The 24,548-nt window shown below is 42.1% G+C and overlaps 1 protein-coding gene across 4 annotated transcripts in view; it reads right to left on the bottom strand.

The window, feature by feature from the left end:
* LOC121945323 (zinc finger protein 516-like) overlaps positions 1-24,548 on the bottom strand; it is a 57,494-nt gene that overhangs the window by 5,997 nt on the left and 26,949 nt on the right. For 3 of the 4 annotated variants that reach the window (XM_042489446.2, XM_088083993.1, XM_042489445.2), the window contains 3 exons: positions 16,139-18,501; positions 10,428-11,756; positions 5,429-5,533 (listed from right to left, as the gene is read on the bottom strand). In XM_042489446.2, the coding sequence (XP_042345380.2) occupies positions 5,429-5,533; positions 10,428-11,756; positions 16,139-17,888 (3,184 nt within the window). In that variant the 5' untranslated portion in view covers positions 17,889-18,501. Of the gene's footprint in view, positions 1-2,132; positions 2,204-5,428; positions 5,534-10,427; positions 11,757-16,138; positions 18,502-24,548 lie in introns of all 4 variants that reach the window. The other variant, XM_042489447.2, reaches the window with a different exon arrangement.

Genomic DNA, 24,548 nt, shown 5'->3' with positions numbered 1-24,548 from the left:
AGATGGAGGCGCAGCGTGTAGAACCAAGCTCTACTCCGAATGTCAAAACAGAACAGATTTTCTCCTGTGTTCCTCCTCTGCGTCGACGTTTGTCTCGATGACTGACTCTAAAAACTCTTTAAAGACAAGAAAGAAACTACAGGCAATGTGTTGCTATTCTTATAGTTTTACATGTTTGTTTAAAAACCCATTAACACTTTTCTTTTGCCATTTTCTTGATAACTACCAGGCGTTTTCATTACTGGTTAATCTGCTATTTATTTTCTTATTTTATTTATTAATAGTTAGAGATTTCCTAAACTTGTTTCATGACATTTGAACTGGTTTTAGGCTATATTTATGTGTTGAATTTGTAACATTTACAATTACAATTGTGCGTGGTCACAGATTTGATTGTATATATTTGAAAATGTAAATTATGTGCAGCCATAAACAAACCCAAGCTTGAATAATACAAAGAATCGCTGAGAATCTTACTTGAGTCTAACAAGAAACAGTGTGCAAGATTTAGCAGAATTTAGTGGCATCTAATGGTGAGGATTGCAGGTTGCACACAGCTGAAACTTTTACCGGTTAGAATTCCTTCAGTGTACTTTGTTTAGGAGGTTTTTACCTGGAGTCAGATTATCAGCAGAGGTCTTTACCTCGCCATGACAAATGGACATGGTGATTTACACCAATAAAAACACCATATAAAACAGTTTAATGATACAAATGAATATTTTTCCTATGCTGTTCGGCATGTCAGTTTTGAACTCAACTTTGTTCTCTGATAACTTAAGATTCACATGTTCACGAAGTTTTTACAGAGAGTCAAATTAACCCTTAGAGGTTTCTTCCTCTCCAAAACAAACAGTGCCCATGATTTAAACATGTAAAAACACTGAATAAAGCAGTTTCACATTACAAATCAGTGTTTCTCCTACGCTGTTTCACTAGTCTGGGCTGCTATTCCAGCACCTGCTAATGTGAGCTCAACTTATATCTCTCATAACTTAAAATCAAGATGTGTCAGAAGTGTTTACCAGGAGCAGAGTTATTTGCAGAGGTCTCCTTCCAAAAACAAATGGACCCAGTGATTTAGACCAGTAAAAACACTGAATTAAGCCATTGACAAACTTATTTTGCTAGCCCAACTTGCTGTCTTTCATGGATTTTTGTGTTAGATAGATTTAAGATTATATACTTTGATTATATATTACTTCTTTATTTACCTATTTTCTTACCTTGATTATATAGTCCTATGAATTTTATGTACTGCCAATGCACTGCACTTTACTTGACGATTTTGACGCTGTTTTTCAAACCGTTTCCATTTCTGGTTCAAAGTGGTAGGAGTATCTTTGTTTAACTTGAGCAGTATCTTTGGTTTCACTTGAGCTGGGGAATTTATATATTTCTGTATTTATTTCTTATGTTGTCTTTTATGTATTTTTTGTGTTTTTGATGCACATAGAATTTCCTTTGAATTTGAGTCGAGTCAAGTTGAGTTTCACATAAAAAATTCAGCTTGGGTAAGGGCCCTCTTGTTTTGGAGAGGCCTGCTAACTACAGTGTCTGGCACGAAAACACGAAAAAGGCCCGATATAAAGTCAGCATTTGGTTTGTCCATTTGGGGTCTACTGTTGAAACATGGTGGTGCAAGTTGGACATCTCTTTGACGAGAACCCACTCCCTAAGTAGATAATAACAGCCAATATATCCCCCTAATTCCTACACACTGGACCTTTCAAGAAATTACCAACTAAAGAGGTGCCATTATTATTGTATTTAGGTAAATTTACAACCATATGGTAGCGTTTCCACAATAAATTACAAAAAAACCTCTACCCCTTCAGGTGTAATTAAAACTAAAATTGGACGTTTTTTCAATGAATCAACTGTGATGAGTATACTGGATACACACGCTGATGTCAGGTGTGATCCAGCAGCATGTGAGAATGCCAGGTGTTAATGCCAGGTGCAGAGGGTGCCACATGTGACTGTTACACATGAAAAAAAAACCCACTCACAAAAGAATGGGAAGGGGTGCGGGACTGACAAAGACACACATGCGGAGGTGAGACAATAATAATACGAAAAACATGCAGAAGCGATGAGGGAGCCCAGTGGTTAGCCATCGTGCCACATACTTGTTTGGGAGCTTCAGAAGCGGTGGTGTGAGCGTCAGTACCTCTGTGGAGTCCGTTAAAATCAAACCCAACTGTGGGGGGAGAAGGAGGATGGGAGGAAAAGGAGGAGGAGGAGGTGGGGGTAGGAGGAGGAGGAAGGGGAGGAGGGCATTCGGTTAAAAGCTCTACCAGATCCACACAAGCAATTTTTTTTCCCCCCTTCCACCACCACCACCCGCGCTCTGTAGCGTTTGCCACCAGCACCCTTGCTAATAGAGGGGACCTGGCAGTGATGATGATGGTGATGATGGTGGTGATGATGCTGATGGAACCTGGTGGAGGCAAGTCAGTGATTTAATATGACGCATGTTAATAGAGGCCTCGGGGTGGCTGGCCTTTTCTGCGTGTGCACGTCCATGCTGAAGACAACCGTCAGTGACAACATTAATTACAGCCTCAGCGAGTGTTTACAGACCCTACGCATGGGCGTGTGTGTGTGAGTGTTAATGCAGTGTATGTGTGTTTACAACAGGGCTTGGGGGGAGGGTGGGGGGGCTGAGCGCTGCATCACTTACCATTTGGCCTCTGTCACTTAGAATCACTGGCTGTGCCACATATCATTCACACTCTCTATAAAGAAGCTACTTATCTCAGTGTCTACTGTGATCACTGCCGGGCCGTCTGATGGACATGACATGACAGGACAGGAGAGGCAAGAGGAGGAGGAGGAGGACGGAGGAAATGAAGAGGGAGGAAGTAGGACAAATAGGAGAGATGAGATGGGAGGTAGGGGAGCGGAGACAAGGTGAGATGTGAAGAAATGGGAGAAAAGCAAGAGGAAAAAGAAGGGGGGAGAGACTGCAGGTGGGGAGAGAAGATGATATGATATGAGAGGAGAAAAGGTGAGAAGACAGGAAACAAGAGAGGGAAGGTGTAGGAGATGAAATGAGAGGAGCAGAAAGGATGAGATGACAGGAAACGAGGGAAAAGGAGAGCTAAAGAGAGGAGGAAAGACTATAGATGGGAAGAAAAGAGGAGAGGAGAAAAAATGAGATGAGACAAAAGGAGAGGAGAGCAGAAAACTGAAAGGAAAAAGAAGCCAGATGACAGACAAAAGAGAGAAAAGGGGGAGTGAGACAGGGGAGGATAGACTATAGGTGGGGAGAGGAAAGGTGAAATAAGGCAAGAAGGGGAATAAGAACAGGAGAACAGAATAACTGACAGGAAATGAGAGAGGAAATGAGAAACAGGACAGGAGAAAAGGTGAGTTGACAGAAAACAAGAAAGGGAAGGAAAGGGGAGAAAAAGAAATGTGGGATGAGAGGAAACAAGATTGAAAAAGGGGAGGGGAGACTATAGGTGGGGAGGTGAAAATGAGAGGAGGGGGTAAAAGGTGAGACAAGATGAGAGGAAATGAGAACAGAGGAGCAGAATAACTGAAATTAGAGGAGAAGGAGAGAAGAAAAAGTCAGATGAGAAAAAACGAGAGAGGGAAAAAATAGAGATCAAGTGAGATTAGAGGAAACAACAAGGAAACAAAAAGGAAGAGAATAGGAAACATTTAGAAAAAAGAGAAAATGAGGAAGATGACAGGAGAAAGAGTGAGATTAGAGGAAACAAGAGGGATGGAAAGAAGAAAAGGAGAAAAATTAAGGTGAGATGAGGAAAAAAGAAAAGGAGGAGGAGTCACATGGGAGGAAGCCAGAGGAAAAGAGGATGACAGGAAATAAGGAGAGATGATAGGAAAGAAAAGAGATGGAAATAGGAAAAGAGGAAGAAATATGAGGAAACAAGATAGGATTTTTTTTTTTTTAAAAAGGAAACAAATGAAAGAAAATGACACAAAACAAAAGGAGAGGAAATGTGCAGGAAAGGCAGAGGGGGGAGGAAAGTGCACTCAGGAAAAGTAAAGAGGGAAAGGAGAAAGTGTAGGCAAAGGCAGGATGTCTAAATCACACTGTTAAGTGAATGGCATTGGGACGCATGCAAATGGATTCATACGGCTGGCGTGGACAAATGCTGTTCTGCTTCATTAGAATGCGCAATTCCATCTCTCTAATTGACATGTGATTAATAATGTATACAATTTGTCACAGGTCAGTATCCGGAGCAAATCATGTTTCAGTTTAAAAAATAGAGACAGCTGCCCAGCCCAGGGCGGGGAAGTACTCACAGACTGGCTGTCACACTCAACTGAACAAAAAGATCTGTTTTGATTTATTTTTGAGAAAGCAGGAACGTAGCGATGAAATATCTTCGAGAATGTGAATCCCCATGCATATATTCTCTATATCTCATGTGAGCGTTTCTGGGTGAATAAATGGCTCGGAGGGGGATGATGTGTGTGCACAGGTGGCACAGGAATGAGTGACCGTTGAAGGAGTGGCCAAAAAAAGTAGGAATAGCTCGTAATACATGAATAACAAGTAGCTAATGAGGTTGTCTTATGTGCAGTTTGCTAAATTCTCATTGTTTTTGTTTGCTGAGGATGTTTGTCTGCATCTGTCATACCTATAATTTCACAGTTTTTGTGACTCGATTTCCAACCAGTTTTCACCCCAAACCTCTTTGTGTTATCGCTTATGACTTTGAAAACTCATGTTAAAGCACTTAAGTTTTCTGTTATGGGTCCTGGAGACCCAGGGCCCTTTTTTAAACGCACAAGATAAACATTAGCCATTGTTTGAACACCTTGATACTTTATGACTTCTCCTAACTTTAATTGCTTGTAAACATGATTTTGAAAGTAAAACTTTCGTCAAAAGTTACTTCTGTTGGAATATCTGGTTTAGATGACCCCAAACAGCAATAACCACTCCATGCAAGGTAACATGCTGTATGATTTGTTCATGCATAGCCCATAATAATGCATAAAATATTACAGTTTCCTATTTGGTGTAATACCAAAGCTTCATGCCAGTTTTTTATATTTTGTCACTTTAATGAAATGTGCAAGCTCACAGTTTGTGGGCTGCCACTTAAATACGAAGTATTTAAATACTTCGTATTTAAGTACATATACATATTGGGTCATAATAAGCTCAGAGAGAAGAAAATACTGTTTTAAGGGAAAACATTTAGCTCCACAATTATTACTATCATTATTTTTATAAAGCAGTGGAGTCTGTGGGATCCAAACAATTAGGAAGACAATATTAACAATAAACAAGGGTTAAAAGTTGCGATTTAGTTGATTTAAAAACCTGTCTTTATGAGATGTTTCCATTATTTTGAGGAGCCAGTGAAAGTATGCGTACGTATGCAGACTGTGTACCTTTGAGTGTGTTAGTGTGTCAATGTCTTGTGGCTGTATTTACCTGTGTGGGATCTCATATGAGTACGCAGGTGGCTGGGCTGACTGAAACTCTTCCCGCACTCGTGGCAGAAATACTGTCCCTGCCGCATCAGAGACCTAAGCATCCCTGGTCACACACAAACACACACACACGGGAAAGAGAAACACACAATTAAACTAAGTACTAAAGAGCAAATCTCAGTAGAAAAGTTCAATCATAGGTTCAATATAACAGTGGTCAAAACAGAAATGTGATATAAATCAAATGTAAAGGATGTACTGTTAGCAGATATAGCTCACTTGATATAGTTCTATAAATTTTCACAATTTTTTTGTATTTAAAGAATCTATTATCTGTCTAATCAAAAATCTATTAAAGGTCCCATATTTTGCTGATTTTCAGGCTCATACATTCATTTGGGGTTTTTACTAGAACATGTTTAAAAAAGGTATTGTTATTATTTTTCTCATACTGTTTTCCTGAATACACGTGCATTCAACCTCTGCCCAAAATATGTTTCAATGCCTGTGTCTTTAAGCTTTGATTGGTTGGCGTTTCTGGTTCTTTCTCAGCGTCTTTACCTGCACTGCATCCAGAAATTACTTTTATGACATTGTAGCGTTAGTGTTTACCTTTGTATAGTATAGTTGCGACATCACAATTTCATGGCAGTCACAGTTTCTGAATATTGACCGTGTGCATTCATCTGTGGATGAAACGCTTAGATACTTTCACAGTATTTAAACAGCAGCTATACCTGCTGTATCATTAACCATGGAAATCTGACTTTTATGATACAGGACCTTTACTATACCACTAGTGTTAATGCACTATATATAACACCCCCAAAGGTCCATATAGTGAAACTAAAATAAAAATAGTGGTCATGATATGTGCACTACTTTCTGCAAACAGTACCACAATGCTGTGTGTTGCGTTTTATAGATTACTGTTGTACTGACAGCAATAAGACCAAATAATCATGATTCATAATCGTCCACAATCTCAATGTAATGTTTACTGTAAAGTACTGAGTGTCTATTCTTAGACCATAGGGGAGTTAAATCAGATTTCAATTTAAATCCATACCTCAGAATTTAAGGTGTATTTATACATTTTAGCAAAAGACAATTCACATTTATAAATATTCTGGGGGGAAAAAAAGTGAAATGTTCACATTTAAAGGCCAGTGGTGTGCTTTGAATTCCCATGTGTGATTTCACATGTGACTTTTTCTGGTGGAAAAGGTGGTCATCAGCTTCAGTTTATTCCAAAGCAGAAGACATTTTCACGTGTTTGCAGAGATTGAATGACGACGTAAAGGTCAGTAATGGGCAGAAAGTGAGTGGGTGTACATAAGCACAGAGCCGTGGCTGCAGCGGTGGAGGTAGGTAGCGTCAGTAGTGGACCCGCGCAGGCATCATTAGTATGTCTAATGTGTCATTATGAGCGGCTAGCTCCAGGGGCTGGACTGCAGCTGTCACACAGCATCATCTCAGAGGCTGACAGCCAGACACACACAGCACACACACACACCGCATAAATTACAGGCAATTAAAACGCCCCGGCTGTGATGTGCCCGCTCCGCTGCCCGTGTGTCACATGTCAGGTGTGTGTGTCTGCATGTGTATGTGCTTCAAGAGTTGTATATATGTGTGTCCAAGGGAGGAAAGTGAGCATAGGCTGTGGCGCACACTGGCTACATGCATGCATGCGTGCGCGTGCACACACACACACACACACACACCATGACACAACACTCCCATTACATGCACAAGTCAGATTAACATGTTAATGGCCTTAAATGGTAAAAGAAACTTGTTGAATTTGGATGACTTCAAATCTTATAAATCATGTCACGTGACATGACACGAGCAAATGGGAATTTTGGAATGCTTTCTCTCAGTCAGTCTCTTGTGCGGGAAGAAAAAAGATTAAATAATTGTTAGGGAGTCAACTTTCTTGTCCTGTTCGTTATTGATGCAAACAATTTTCAATTTTGAGAACTACTGCGCTAGAGAGCACTTAAAAGTTAAAAGTCTCACTTAGTTTTATCTTTTTTTTTATCAAAGGGATCGCTGTCAAGATTTTGTACAGGTGTAATGTATACACACACACACACAAAAACAACTATAGACTGGTATATAATTATCTGTTTTTTTAAATCAGTTCATTATGCACTACTTTAAGACCACTTTAAAAACAAAAAGAAATCCTGGCAAAACCACATAATTTTAAACTCACAAACATTGGCAGTTCTGAGACTATAATGAGCTAGTACAAGAAAACTGCCACTAGGAAGTTGATTGTTAGTAGACATAAAACCTTACTGTGTTTGTTAAAGTACACAGAATGCATCCTGGGTGACTAAAAAAGTGGCCATTTGGTACAAAGTCACCTCTTCCATGGTAAAGAAAAGTTGAATGACTGTATTTAAGACAAAGCGTGTTTTTGATTTCGGACTACCTGTTAACATGTAACATGTTTTCTGATGTGCATGTAAATGTGGTCAGAGCAGCTGCAGCCACAGGGACAAGATGAAAAAGAAGAATTGAGGTTTATGATGATTTATGATTTTTGAAAGAAACACATAGACGTTCTGCACACACACATACACATACACACTCCTGTGACCTCTCCTGCTGACAGATAATAGGCCTCAGGGTTCATGGGTGCTTTCAGTGAGGGGGACGCTTACTGCACAAACACCCCAAGCGTTAAGGCTGGCATATACCTGGGCAGTGCCCAATAGTGGTGTGTGTATTTGTGTGTATGCATGTAAAAAGTGGTGGTAGTGGGGGGACACAGCAGGACAAGGAGGACAGGGAGGCGGAGGAGGTGACAGAGAGTGTCTCTGGCAGCCCGACTGCTGGCCTCTGGATACTCTACTTCTACTGTGGGCCGCCAGCCCTTCTCACTGATGCACTAATGAAAGACAAGACAGAGCTGGACAGAAAACACAAGCAGACACACACACTTGTACACATATTACAGAGAGAAATGGGAGAAAGACTCAGTTGCTCAAAAAAGGTCACTTTATAGCATGTGACTCAAAGGGCTAAGGCGGATCGTGACGATATGCGCCTGGACGGGTGACAGCGATGTCATGCGTCTGCTCTGGGGCTGTTGTCTTTGACCCCTGGCTCCGTACAGCCCCACTTGACCTTAGAGACACAGCTGAAAATGGGCAAATAATACGCGTGTTCGGTAATGACCATTTCCAAAGCAGCTGGTGGGGTAATTATTCTGTCTCATCTCTCTCTTTGCCTCTTATTTTCCCTCTCTCTCTGTTTCGCCTCCCTCCATTCGCATCTGTGCGAGGCTCTCGTCAGGCAGAGCCGTGACCTAAACAGTTTGTGACAGCTTTCTGGGAGAGTGGAGCTGGAGACTAGGCATGCCTCGCAGACCTGAGAGTAGCAAAGGTTCTCTCATGTCTCTCACATAAAAAAAAAAAACAAAACATGCACACTCCTTTTGCATCTAGGAGCCACATATGGACACACACGCTCAAACACACATGCTGGCCCAGTTACGGCCTTTAATCAAATCTCACAAACATGCAAGTACACGTGTATGTGCACATTTAATGGATCTCCTCTTCATTATTCAAAACCTTGTCAGATTCGAGGAGTGTATGTGTCTGTCAATCACTGTCTGCCAGATGGTGAGTTAGTGTGTGAGACAGAGTCAGCGTGTGTTAGAGAGGATAAATACCTAACAGAATACGGTTCATATGTTAAGTGTGGATCTGTGTGACTGAGTGTGTTTTCCTTGTTTAGTCTGTCAAGCTTAGGCAGTTCTACTAGTGACGGCTCAAAACAAAATGCCCAGTCACTGGAAAAGATTTCTCTTCAACTCCTGACATTTGGCATTTTCTCCAAAGCAAAGATCCTCTGGGCGTTTTGTATGTGAGCTGATGATGAGGGATGGCATGGGACTTTTTCGAAAAAGTGAGCTTTTTCTGAATGATGATATTACAAAAGACTTAAAAAACATAGCTTTGTTTTATCTTGCAGGGTTTCTCACACATTCATTTATTAGTACGGTTGTCACAAATAGATTTTGTTTTTGGAGCTGTATTGTTCATTAGAAGCACTATTGGAATGTATATACTTGGGCTGCCCCTGAAAGTCAGAGATCAAACCATCAGTCGGAGACACCTTAGTTGACTGAGATTGCTTCAAATCCAGCAGTCGTTTTTTTCTGTGCAGTGTACTTCTGGGGATGTTTTGGTCCCCAGATTTTGCTGCAGAGTAAGTGCTCTTGACTTTTACTCTACTCTTTGATACACAAAGGTGTTGACCTGGTGCAGACGTGCAGGCAGCAGCACAGAGAAGGAGAGAGGAGAAACCTTATGCTTAGAAGTGGTGAATGTACAGCCCACAGCAACTTAATCCAAGACAATCTCTGGCTTCTGTTTGATATCTAGTGTCTGCAAAAAATGTTGTTGCACATTTATGACCCATTGTTAGCACTGTTAGCTTGGTTAGTATATTATGGGAATATTATGGGTTACACTGAACGGCACGTGGAGCCCGTTCAAACATAAAATATTTGTATTTAATAGACAAATCCCATTAGACTGGCATTATTCTGAGTCGGGTATAGCCCTAGTATGTATGGTCGGTTATTTAAAGCATTACCTTATTGCAGTGTAGAGCATACTAAGGGCAGACACAGAGCAGCAGAACTTAAGGCACATTGAAAGTGAAACTTAAATGTTCATTCTGCTGGGTCTAAACAACTGCTCATGTTATCCATCAATCTGATCTTAACAGCTGTGAATGGACAGATCAATTATCTACCCTGCAAGTCACAAACTGCTGCTGAGGAAAAAAAATAAACTCATGGAGATCTCCCCCTGCTCTGTGTTTATGGACCTGCAAAATCCTCCAAATTTAGAGGGGACACAGAATGACTCAAAGGGGCATTTAAAAATACAAAAGGAGGTGTAACTATAACAAATGCATATGTCTTTAAGTCAACACATTGACCAAAAATTGTTGATATTGTTCCCTACCGGTGGGATCCAGCAGTGCATTGGCCGCACCCCAGCGATGGTAGAGGGCAGCCAGTTCATGGGGGTTGTAGTTTTTGAGGAAGCCGAGAACATCAGTTGGCATCTCTGGTGTCTCTGGTTCTTGCTTCACATTTCCACGAGCCTCTGAAGGCATAGAGGAGGTGGAGGAATTCAGAGTGCCTCCATGTACCTGGGATGCTCCATAGTTGTGTCCTGCATTGGAGCTATGGGTGATGGTACTGGGCCTCATAGCATTAGCCCGGCTCTGGCTGTGGGAGTTGGTAAGTGGCTGATGAGGGGAATCCCTAGCTCGGCTGTACTCTGCTAGGCCATGTTTGCTGGACAGCATGAAGCCCAGGCCCTCTTGGGGCATCATGTAGCGGTCGGCAACCCGTGACGCGGTGGCAGAGCTGGGGTTTGGGGCTGAGGAGCGTGAGAGGGCACCAGTGCTCTTCTCCAAGGAGCTAGAGGAAGAGGATGAGCCTCCCCGAGGGTAAATGTCCACTTTGGGTCTGAAGCGAGACTGGGGACTCTGGTCCACAGTGTGTCTGATGCTGCTGCTGCTGCTGCTGTTGCTGCTGCTTGGCCGGACGGGGACTCTCCCAGCTTGGGTGCCTGAGGTGGATGAAGAGCCCCTGGAGAACGACGAGGAGGAGGTAGAGGGGGATGATGATGATGATGATGATGATGGCATGGCTGCCTGACTCGCTGGTCTGCTCTTCTTCAGAACCTCGCTGGAGTAGGTTGGGGGCCGAGTACGTTGGGTACGCATCAGCGGAGGCAGCGGTGGACACTCCTTTCCCTCCAGGACTGGTGGAGGACCAGTGCGTCTCCTTGAGGATAAGAAGTTGTCCCTGGAGCCCTTGGAGCTGTTCTTCAGGGCCCATTTAGGAGCTAGATTGGAGCTACTGCTATTGATGCGATGCGCCACAGTCTGGTGCATCCAGAGCACCTCCGGGTAGCGAGTGGAGTGGGAGCAAAACGAGCACTTGTGGCTAGGGAGGCTCTTCCTGTCCTGGGTTAGAGAGGTTATGCCCCTGCTGCCCTCAGCCCTCACACATAGATCCACAGGGGTCAGGCTGGGGTTGAGTGGGGAGGATCGAGTTGAAAGGAAAGCAGGTGGGGACGCAGAGTTCAACCCCTGAAGAAGAGCTTTCTTCAGCTTTGGGTAACCACTTGGGGTGCCTCTGTCCGAGCTGGAGCTGGGGCTGGGAATGGGGCTGGGTCTGTCTCCAGGGCCAGCCGGGTGTTGGACACGAACATGAGTCAAGTAGGCCTGTAACTCTGTGGTGACAAAGTCACAAAGGTTGCAGATATAAGGCTTCTCATCTGTAAGGAAAGAAATGACAACATCAAAGTCAATGACTGCACAGAAACAATCTATATTTTACTCTTCTCTCCTAGTTTACTGTGCCAGACTCATATTATTCCATCCAGATGTAGTTTTGCGGAACAACCACCAGGCTGCAGTATTGGCCAGTATTCCCAAAGTCCCTTTCAATTTACACAAGTGCATATTTTGTGAAGCACTATTACTTCTACTATTGCAGGGACAACAAATATAAATCAACACAAAAATATTATTTTAATAATATTATTAATATTTATGTCACCATTGGATGTTGTTTCAAGGTTCCGATATTTGTTTAATGATACAAAGTGGCCCTGTTAAATGATAATAATTCTGTGAAGGATATTATGTTCAGATGATATTGTTTTTTAGAGACTTGTTAATTCATCTTTATGGTAGTTTATGGAATGTATTATGGTCCATAAGGTGTGACAATTTCAACTACACAATAGTGTCAAACATTAACACAGAGTTAAATAAGCACCCTTTTGACACATTAACCAAATATTATATTATAAAGCTTATAAAGAAGGTTTATTCTTTGCAAGGCTCTTATATGTCAATTTAGCATTGTCAAAAATATCACTTCATCAATACATATTGATTCTGAATATTTAAAGCAGTTTCAATACTCATTTTCCACAATATCGATACACTGGTACCAGCTGTGCTTCCTCCCTGTTATTGTTAATATTTACTGCAATCACGCTGCTGTTCCTGGCTATACTAACTAAAGAAAGAAGCATCACAGTTGTCATTATGCCTTTGTTATGCCTCTCTTTTAATACAAATTTTAACTTGTGTGCCAACGATGTCAGTTTTCTCTGTGGTATTGAACATTGTATGAAATATCTACATTTTTCAAGCTTTTGTATCAAAGTTCAGAAAAACCAAAGTTCACACACTAGACTAAGATCCCATTAATATGTAATTCAATTACCACCAATGTCTTTCTTGTCTTGTATTACCTCTCATCCAGCATCTTTTTTGTCATCTGGATGTGCATGCTTTTGTGGACTTTCTGTATCTAAGTTAGAAATTCCAGATTTGTGAAAACACTCCTGCAATCGTAATGTATTGTGCAAGTACTGTACTGAGCAGTGATTCCTGAAGTGCAGCTCTATGACTTCCCCACAAGATGGCGTTTGTGACCCATCTTTCATCATAAGTCAATTCTGCTTTTGTCACTGGAAAACTTCATATCTACCAGCATGTTCTGTTTGAGGAATTAAGAGAAAAATGAAGTAAAATAAAAATGGGAATTATGGTGGTCAAAGAAGGTGTAGTCAAGTTATTGAATGAAAAGTATTGTAAAAGGAAAATCCTTCATTTGGAATTCAGAGGTTTTGAACACAATAGCATTAAAATATCTAGAAGCTGGGTCATTGCTGAGCTAAGCATTGTATCATATTACACACACATACATGCAAACACTTTAGTATCCAACATATCAGATTCTGTAAGCAGCACATTATGGAATACTCCCCACCATCCCTCCTCGTTTTCACAACAACACCAGTAACCTGCCATCTGTTTTTCATTTGGCTTCCTGTTGGCAACACTGGCCAACACACACAGCTCAGACGCTGCCAAGGTGAAGCCCCGGGGCTGGGCAGTTTTGTAGGGAGGGTGTTTAGTCTGATGTATCCTGTTTATCAGGCTGATATTGCTCTTTTACTAATTAGTTGCTGAGCAGACAAAGTAAAATTATTTGAAGCAAGTAATTGAATATCTTGCTTTTAACACCCAAATTATTCACATTGTCCTTTCAAAGTATGTATCAGTCTATAATCTATTACTAATCGGAGCTGATGTTTATATTGGCATGTGCTTCTACACTGTCACTTCTAATTTGTATTCCCAAAAAGTAGCCTAATGGCTGTAAGGGACATCAGAGAATTTGGGACTAAAGCGTCCTCTGAGTGTCTCTTTCCCCCATTGCCTGCATCCCTCTCCATCGGGAGGTGACTCTATAAATAAACAATCCCTCAGACACTGGGCAGCCTGGCTGGCTCAATGGTAAGAGGAGTGGATGAGTGACAGTAGAAGAGTCACAGGAGGTAACCTTAGAGATTAGGAGGGAGTCAGAGGGGACAGGGAAGAAAGGTGTAGAGAAAAGGGACGGACAGATGGGCTGACAGAAGTCTCCTTGACGAGAGTATTCTTTTGGTAAAGGCTGACTTCTAGGCTTTGTCATAAACATCAATGCACTTCATCAAATATCAGCAAGGAAATTTGTGAAAATATTTCATCACATTATAACATGTCTCTTGATGTTGCAGCTTTTGTATCTAGTATATATATTTGTATATATATTGAGCTCAAAAGATCCTGTATCCCAACTGCAACTCCTGAAACCAGACACCAGGATGCCAGTGGGTTGGGAGAGTGAATACTATTCAGCACATTTATTACTATAAAGGAAGTTAACCACGCCTATAACTGCTGAACTACAGGACTGTTATTATATTGCATGACTAATAATTGGTTGTTATACAATAAACAACCTCAGCACAGAGTAAAAGGAAACACAAAGACAGATTTCCACGGCAAAGACATAAAAAGGAGAGCAAAAGACATATTCATACACAGATAAGGGGGGGGTGAGGGGAGTTTCCTGAGACAGGAAGACCTGAAATAGCACACAGCTCGATCAGGCCTGAAGAAATGTTGCTGCTATTTTTGAGTGTCTGTACTAACAGGGAGGAATGGAAGCAATCACTTCAATTCTTGGCTATCCACTATACTAACCTTTGCAAACAGTGTTGTCACTTCGTTTGAGAGTTAAAAGACAAAAGCCAGAGAGCTCTGACATGCTGCTTACACAGGAATCCTTCCTTTAACATGATTACGGGTGTTTTGCTCTTGCATGGGTGGGTTTTCTTTTTTTGCTCAGCAGTGTTTATTGGTTGTGGAGGTGAAAAAATGATAGGCATTCCAAAAATGCCATATCCTCTGTGGACATGCCACTGAAAGGCACAAAGTTTCGCTTAACTGTTAGCTTTATGGCTCTGTGATACAAAATAATTGCACTGTTGTAAACAGAAACTTCAGTGGCAGTTAAAGTTTATTGACCATATTTGATAGTATTTGTGTGCAGCACCCAATAAAAGAACTGGATGTCATTCTGACATTTCGCCACATGGTGGCTCCAGTTCCCTCTCCATAGAGGCCGGTGAGCTGAGGAGCTGCACCTACACAAAGCACATTTCATCAACAGATGTTTACTACAGAGTGACATAGTCAGAGGCCTTGAGTGGGAGGCTTGAAAAGGGCTGCAGTCATTTCTGCCACTAAAACTCCTGCAGAGCTTGCTTCTGTTACTGAACTGGTGTGTTTACATTTCCTTTACTTGATTATAATTTACATATTTCTATTGTTTTATGCAGGAAAGTTGAGTTAGTATCTGAAATAGACAAGTAGACCTATGGTGGTCTCCAGCAATGACCAAAACAGCAACAAAGGAATCTTCAGTGCCGTAACTTGAATTTTTGCATTTATAGCCTAACAAACGTGACTGAATGATTGAGACAGTAAATTCAGTCCTGCTCTGTGCTCCAATAAGAGTTAAGAGCAAGCTTTACACATGGCAGAACCTGTGTGCTATACGCTTGTCTGATGAAAAGAAAACCACATTTTTAAGATGTTTAAAAGATGTGGCTGGGAGATTGTCACAAGCTTCACGGATGTAGTCACATCTAAAGTTAGCCATTGTTAGCGAGATTCTCACTAACTGGCTAGCTAAGGCATTGCTACATCAAAAGTAGTTGTCAGCCATGTTTGCTTCCTCCTTATCTCTGCGATAACTTTCTAGAGACCTGGAAAAGGACTGATAGGTAGGTTACTCACAAATTTTAAAGATGACATGAAATATTATTAGTATTATTCCTGTAAATCTATGTGCCACCCTGAAGTAATGTATCTTTCTGCAGTTGAGACACCAATGTTAGGTCAGCACCACGGTCTCTATTTAATAATAAATACAGAGTACTATACTGGTCCCCAGTAAGTGAAAAGGGGACAAATATCTGGTTGCGCAGGGGCAATGACAACTGATGATCTTGTCATCCTGAGTTCCTACTTGTCCCTTTTTGTTAAATAGTATTCCTCAATTTGCAGTGTTTTACCTCATTCATAACAGTTAACATGATGAATTCTGCAATATCATACAGTAGGCCCTGTTGACGGCCATATTTTGTCAAGCATGTCCGACTTTGCAACAGTAACAAAGGATCAGTCAATTCCTTAATGACTAAAAGGAATGCTTCAATGCCCTCCTCTGATTATAGATGATTAGTTCAAATCAAAGTATGAAGAAAAAGTAAATAAATTTGATATGAAAGAAAAGTTGTTGACCAACCTCCAATCTCTCCAGAGTTTGCGGTACCCATTTCTGAGGCCTGGTCTCCAAGAGTGGAGGCTGGCGGAGAATCTCCATACCCCGGAGTGCTTGGCCGACTAGGAGAGCCTGACTCGGGATCGCTGGTGGAGCCCCACCGGTCGTCTCTTGAAGTTCTTTCCTTGTCTCCGGATGCCCGACCCCCATCCTTCCTGTGGACCCGCTGGTGGACGATCATCTGGTGACGACTGCGGAAAACCTTCCCACACTCAAAGCACTCATTGGATTTGGAGGAAGATGGTCGGCGTCGGTCCTGGCGAGACGAAGGCCGGTACTCGGAGTCGCTGAGGCTCTCTGGTGTACGGTCCCCTGAAGAAGCATGGCTTCCCAAACCGGAGCTGCTGCGTCGCCCTGAGCTGCGTTTCTCTTGACCTTGCAGGACATAACGGCTGCTCTCCTTTTCAAAAACCACAGCAGCTCCAGCGAGGGCCTCCTCCTCCATACTTCCTCCACTATAGGAAGCCTTATGACTTGGCTCCACTGGCTCAACAACCCTTCCTTTAGTAGCTAATTGCCAGGCCTGGTAGCTACAAACTGGATCCAGCTCTGGGATTCTTTGACCTAGCATATTTTTCTCATTCTCCTCCTCTTCATCTAAGGTCTTTTCCTCAACAGGCTGGAGGTTTAAGTAGTCAAGGTAACGTCTCTTAGCAGCTGGTGAGTCCTCATCATCACTGAGTCCGCATTGGCTCTGGGATTTCTTGCCATAGTTGATACTATGGATTTTATCATGAGCCCTCAGACTCTCTTTGTTATGGAACAGGTTTCCACATTTGGAACACATTTGATAGATGGATGTTACAGAGCCAGTGACAATTTCAGGATCCTGGGCCACATCGTTGATAGTGGCTGGATGCTCAGCGGAATCTGCTTTTGACCGTGACCTGGATTTGGTGTTGTGCGTCTTCATATGCGATTTCAGAAACCAAGCTTCACGGAAACGTCGTCCACAAATCCGACAGCAATGGTCAAAGATCCCCGCATGTTTTTTCATGTGTGACTTGAGAAACCAGGCCTGAGTAAAGACCTGGCCACAGGTCTCACAAGGGAAGGTCCCGTCACTCTGGGATTGGACAGTATCGGGTTCTGGCACAGCTTCTTCCTTTACAGTGGTCTCCTCCTCTGCATCTGCTGTTATGTGGACCTTCTCAATATGGCTGAGGAGCTGGTCTTCTCGATGGGCCTCAAAGCCACACAGACGGCAACAGTAAGGCCTCTGGTCAGTAACAGGTTTCTCTCTTTTCAAGCTCCTCCCAGGCACTTTCCTCCGACTCTCCTCGCTACTATCCCCATTGATCATGCGGTTACAGGCTGAACTGCTCTTAGTTGGACTGGTACCTCCATCGAGACCCTCTGAAACACTCATTTCCTCCTCCTCTGCTCCACCCTCTTCGTCCTCATTGGTGTGATGGCTAGAGAGTGTTCCCAGTTTGTGGCTGCGGATGTGAACTTTGAGGTTGCCCTTCTGAGAAGCCCTGTGGTCACAGTAGGGGCATTTGTAAGGACGCGCACCAGTGTGGCGTCTCATATGCTGCGACAGAGAGCTGAGGAATGGGAAGCTGCGTCCACAGACGTTGCAGTCGTAAGCCCCAGGGGTCTTGTCATCCTCACCCTCAATCTCTTTTCCGGGTTTGACCTGGTCTCCAAACAGCTTCTCCTTCTGACTTCCCGCCCGGGTCTCCATCACCCCCACGCTGTCTCTAAGATTCATTTTACGAACTCAACTAACCTGTCTAGCTGGCCTTTCACAAGCTCAAAAAACTTGAAACTACTGCTATCTGCAGTTGCACATCTAGGGATGTCTAGTGTGCCTTTCTTGATTAGTTAAAATGCTATCTGCCTTCAATCATGCAGAGATCAAGCTGCTTACGCAGCAGCTCATTTAGCACTCTTCGGTTACTGGATGCAACACCATCTATCCATCTTCATCTAGCACCGTCTGTGAATCAGTGGCTCTTACTATCTGTGTACCACTGGCACCACAGAAAGCAATGCATGTAGCCGTATCATTTATTTAGACACATGTAGTAAAATGTTAACTCTTTTTTTGGGCTAAATAAGCCCCAGCATGTATATCATAAATGAGATTTAACAAAATATTTGTCTAAATAAAGAGAGGGTTTTCACTTAATTCCAGGTCATTCTTGTGTCAGTGAACAGATGTTTTGAGAGGTCTTTTCAGGGTTGCTATTCCACAGCAGTTCTTTCCTTCATTTTATTGGCTTATCGTCATTCTCTTCAGTTTTCAGAAACATTAGCAGCCTCCAGGTCATGTAACAGTGAGCTGGCTATAGCATGGCCTGCACATGCCATAGATCATTCACCTGAGAATGAAAGAAAGAGACAAAGAGGGGAAGAGGGGGAGAAAAGAGCCAAAGACCATGTAAGTAAAGCAAATCTATTTCAAAGGCATTTTCAGTTTTCAAACACACTCAATTAGATATGGCATATGTAGCTAACCTAGCTACAGTATGTATATGTTTGTGTGGTAATATAGCAATGAATTAAAAAGTAAGACCCATGGATCTATATGATCATAGGCAAACCTCCCACAGTAATAAAATTTATGAAATATTAAAGAGACCCTTTTTTATTGACAGCCTCCTCTTTAACTCTAAAATACATAGTAACCTGTACGATTTCAAATTTGCCCAATAAATATTTACATCAGTGTACATTGAGGGTTATTATGTATAAAGTCCTCTATGTAAGTGTGGCTTACATTTCACACAGACACTACGCATGTGCAGGTGTGTGTGTGTGTGTGTGTGTGTGTGTGTGTGTGTTCGGTGTGTGTGTTGTGGTTGTGCACGGGTCGTGCAGTGCTCTGGGGCTCTGACGCCACACTGGCTGAGTCGACACTTTACACAATCAGGGTGCGGGGGTGGTGATGGTGAGGTGGGGGGGCCGTGTTCACATCAGCAAGATCAGCAGTGCCACCATATTCCCTCCCCATACTGGCCTCACACAGCCGCCTCAACTGACACTATCACATGACAGGGATCTTAAGTACACAACAGGAAGTGGCTCTTCAGACAGTTTGCTTTGCTCTATATTTCTCAAACTGGAGTTGAATGGGGTCGGGTGACAGAGTCAAACAAAAAGAGAAAGAGAGGGTGTGATAAGAGAAGAAGGTAAACATTGTAGACTAATTTCATACCCCATGCATTTTCAGTGGTTGGAATAATTTGAATATATGTGTTAATTTGCTCAACTACTGTTGTTTCCAAACCTTAAAATTCACTTTTAATTTTTATTATATTGTGCATAGATGTGTTGAACTTGTCAGATGTGTTCATCACACTTCTTTAATATGACCCATTAGTATTACACGCTGCTGCAAAATCCCATCCCATCTTTCGCACATCTTTATTATTTTCTGCCTCTCTCAGCTCATCCATAATATCATTACAAAAGAATTCTCTCTGTTACAGCTTTGTTGATTAAACCAACACATTTCTTACTGGAGTATTAATTTCAGCAGATGCTTGTGCTAGAGCCTGAAAGTATGGACTATATGAAATGTGACTGACAGCATTATTACAGGCTATTATATAAAGTGCCAGAGCCCATAAGCTGAGTTACTGCCAGGCTCTAATTATAAGTGGATAATTGATCATAATCATAAGAGGATAAGGTGGTGGAGGAGGGAAGTTAGCACAAGAACAATCATATGTCTTAAACTCTCGCACTGAAAATGACTACCCTGCGCCAGAGCCACCTATCTATCTGGAATGATTTATGCTATTGAAATCAGCGCGCCCTCAACGGTTCGCCATGCTTCCTCTGGAGTGCTTAGTAAGCTAGGGCTTCCACTAAACAAGTATTGCTCCAGGCAGGAGTGCAGCTGTGTGTGAAGTTTTGTTAATACAAATGTATTTTCATATCAAAACCTTCTTCTGTCTAAACATATGGATTTATCAGTGCTGATCTAAAGAAAGGATAGAGGCTCACTATTGCTGCTTGCATTGGAAAACTACATAAATCTATATATTTAACCCTTCTAGCATTGTAGTTATATGGATGGAAGTGACATTATGTTGGCCAGTTGGTCTATCACTTTTTTTCCAGACCAAACTACTTGATGATTTGCCATAAAATGTTTGACTTTAGCTTCATTTCTCTACAAGGTGCAGCATGGCTCCACTTCATTTGCTTGGAACATCTTTGTTTAGTTTTCCACTGGCAAAAGTTGGGGATGGCACCTTGTACTATTTTGGTCCTGATAAAAGGACCCAGCAAGAAATAAATGGAGAAACACGTGAGTCTAGTCGAGACAAATCATGCTGCGAAAATGAGGCAACACATTCATTCTTCCCTGAGGATGAATCTTGATAACTTTTGTGATCCCTTGACTTTTACTGACCAGTGGGTCAAAGTTTTTACTTATTTTGTTAAATATCTCACTCTATTTGACGAGTTGGCATTAAATATGACAGACATTAATTGGTCCAAAAAAATGACTAATAACTTAAGTGATCCCTGACTTATCCTTTAGCACCACTAGATTCACATTTCTGGTTTTGAGCGAAATGGCGTAACAACTATCGGATCGATTGCCCTGAAATGTGATACAGACATTATATCACCTTTGGAATAGCTTATAATCACTTCAGTGATATCCTGACTTCTCAATTAAAGGCATAATCAGGTCAAATTTTCAATTTGTCTTTTGGTTTAGGACTGAATATCTGCAAAAGTAATGACATTTCCATCAGTCTCAGCTGCTCTTAATGTTTGGTTAGTTAGCAGTTAGCAAATTTTAACATAGATAGATAGATAGATAGGTACTTTATTGATCCCGAGGGAAATTTAACATGCCAATATGCTAAGACGATGAACATGGAAAACAAGATGCATCAGCTTGCTAGCATTTTCATTGATAGCATGTTAACATGCATCTTCTAGATCAAAGTATCACCGTAGCCTTGCAACGCTGCCAGCATAACTGTAGACTTTTAGCCTTGACGATTGATTTGGTTATAGGTGTGAACTGTGCGCTTTGTGCAGTCAATTTTAAATTTCAATAATTACAATATCACAACACCACGTCGACTCTTTGCAGCATTTATGGTAGGACCTGTGCTTCTCAGTTGCACGAGATATTCACAAACTGTTCATAGGGGCATCAAATCTGCCAGAGTTAATTTCATGAAATTTAGGAGCTCAGGTTTCACCAGAATGATTAAAGATAAAAGAAAAAATTGATAAACTTTACACGTCACTTAAAGGAGGAACAATGAAGCTTGAGAGAATCACATCCACCACATGGCGTGATAGACAATCAGGTGATACTGACATCAATCAGCAAAAAAAGGAACACAAACCCTGTGTATCCACCATAGTTTCCCCCTCCATCTGTTCCATCTGCTCTCTGTCTCCACATCCTAATGTTACTCATTAATACTTAGTAGTTTTTTTTTTCAGTTCTGGCGCTAAAAACAGAGGATAATAATCTTATTTCCTGTTGAAATGGTCTTGCTGATTGGGGGTCAGGAGGGCTAGGGGTGGAGGGGGGGTTGAGACTATTCAGCAGTAAGCCTGTCATCCACCAGACAGTCGCATGTGCAAATTGAAATGTAATAAGATTAGCCACCAGAAGGGAAACAATGCAGGCTCCTCGCCATACAGGCAAAAGGGGGGAAAAATTACAAATTGGCTTAAATGGGAGGAACTGTCCAGGAGAGACGGACAAGATTAGCAATCATCGAAGTCATCAAAAAAGAGAAGAAGCATCAAAGCTTTGTTAAAGGCCAACATGTACAATAAGTGGATAAAGTGTCTTCCTGAAGCTAGCAAGAACAATCCATTAGTCAATCTTGACTTTCATCTTTCAGCTAATAAACCTCTCACACAGATAAGTGAGACTGAAGATAGTTTATTGCTGAAATTAGTGTTTTATTTCTTAGTTTAGTGTATTTATTCTGATGGTACCTCTCAGGAGTTGTCTTTTCCTTGCAGAAAAATGATCATATTTAAATACTAAAGACCAGTCCTAGATGGGACCGTCACTGGTGTGATGTCAGTCATGCCATTATTGGACACTTAAGCTGCCCTACCATGAGTCACTGGGAGTGAGTGGAGGCCTACACTCAGCTGATAATGACTGCTGTGTCAAACAAAAACAAACAGTTCTTTTTTTTCCCCCTCCTTCCTCGCATGCTCAACCTCTGCTGCTGTGCTTTTTGAACGCTGAACCGTAGCAACTGAGGTCCCGCAAGAGGAGGAAATCCACTCTTATTTTCCCATCCAATACACAACCTTTTCACTGCAGCCAGGCTATTTCTGTTCCCGAGGTTCACATCTGGAGTGAGTCTTGAAACAAACGGTGTCAAACAGTGCGCGCAGGCCAGCAGAGAGAGAACCTGCTTACAGCTGTAAGGGTGTACTTGCTTTCACACATTAGTATTAACACGAAGCCAGAATATGAATTTAAAAACTATGCTTAACATCAATACCACCATGAAACTGTCAAAATACACAAGAGTATCAAGCCAGACAGCGCTGTAGAAACTTCTGATATTCATTAGATGTCTTTCTGTTCCTCCATGTAAAAAACAACTCAATACCTTTCAGCAAGTTTTGGAGGATACCTGCCAACACTTCAGTTTTTCCTGGGAGACTCCCACAAATATCCCATATTTCTCTCAAATAATGATGAATTTTCACACCTTTTCTCTTTTCTTTTTCATTATCTTATCCTGTTTCTGGCACTGTAGAATGTATGTAAGCCCTATGACTATAAAGTGAAGCGTCCTGTTTCCTCCCTGTTGGCGCTTCCCTCTCTCTTCCTCCTTCCCCGACCCCTCTGGGTCAAAGAGGAGTGCCCCGTTGGTCCTAGATCAGGGTGGCTGCCAGTGGACACCTTGTGTCTGTGCTGACTGCTTTATGTGTATGAAAGCCTGATGGAGCCCTCTAGAAGGGGCTTGAGGGGCACATCTGGGATTGCCTCTCGGCTTCTGGTCTCTGGACTTCCAGGGTCATGAACCAAAAACGAGACCCTAGTTACCATAAAAATGCTGATGCAGCTTACTAATTATTTTGTTATTTTAATTCTTGAAAAAGTGACCAGGATGCGTTAAACAAAGTTTCGGAAACTCAGATTTTTCAGACACTGTGCTAATCAGTAACGCAATCTGCTCATTTGCTCCCTCTAAATGCCACGAATCCAACACATTTGATGCAACTTTATAAATTAAGTAACAAAACAGAAGCACTGTAGTCTTATGTTTCAAGAGTGTTTGAACAAAGAGTCGTGCAAAGCTTTAGCAGAAGGTGCAAGCCTCACTGTTTTCCTCCTCTGTGATGGAAAACACTGTCATCCAGCCAGGAAGCACCTTCATCATTACAATCATCTCAGAGGCAGCCATGACACAAATCTTCTGCACCCAAGGGTGCAGAGATTGGCTTTCATAACACACTGACTCACTCACGCTGTCACCTTATCACTGATAATGACTGTAGGTCGTTCTCGTGTGGGACATCCTTCAGCCATGATGGGCTCTGCCTCCCTCCCACACAGAGTGGCACAGAGACGAGCGATAGAGGTTAAGAAAAAAATACACAGCAGGGAAAAATAAGAGTGGACCTCTTGTTTAAATACACACTCACACAAACTCATGCATACATGCAGGGGAACTGAGGAATCATGAAGCAAAACAGAGGGGGCTTTTAATGTTGTCCACACACATCTTTTGAAAGTCTATATGTGCACACTGTGGGCTTTTAACACTGTTTCATACAGGCAGCATTGAGAACTTAACGGCCCATACAGAGAGCTGCTCACACACATACACACACACACACACACCACACACACACACAGCTTCACGGAGCATAACATACAGAGAGCACTTTACAAAAAACCTTGCTATCCTCTGTTCAGTCGCTCATGAAGTGGAGACATTCAGTGCTCAGAGTGGGACAGAGGGGATGGTATAGAGTCTTAAACACACACACACACACACACATGCACACACAAACAACACACAGCGCAGAGCCAGTGTATTCTCAGACCAATCAATAATCCATTATGAACAAACTGCTCTTCACCTCACACCCTGCTCTAAACCGGCAGACAAAGAGGTCTGCTGCAAGCTCCACGATGAAGAGAGAGAAAGAGAGAGGGCTACAGCACAGCTGGATGTGCACACGCACAATCACACACCTATAGACTGTTTGCAAAATACACACACACTGGAGCTTTAGGACATTTTTTGGGTGTTGAACGTGTCAGCTGTGGAGCACAAAAGAAGCTTTTTGCAAACTTTGTGGTTGACAGACGACGCTCTGCTTCAGCTGTTGTTAAGTATCGTAGATTCACTTACATCCCATTTATCCACTTTAAATAACTGTAAATGAAACACTTTTT

This window comes from Plectropomus leopardus, chromosome 11, assembly GCF_026936395.1.
Source record: "Plectropomus leopardus strain MGB_pleo_1.0 chromosome 11, ASM2693639v1, whole genome shotgun sequence".
In the NCBI taxonomy this organism is placed as follows: Eukaryota; Metazoa; Chordata; class Actinopteri; order Perciformes; family Serranidae; genus Plectropomus; species Plectropomus leopardus.
Note: the sequence above shows the minus strand (reverse complement) of the source record. Positions and strands in the feature narration are given on the sequence as shown.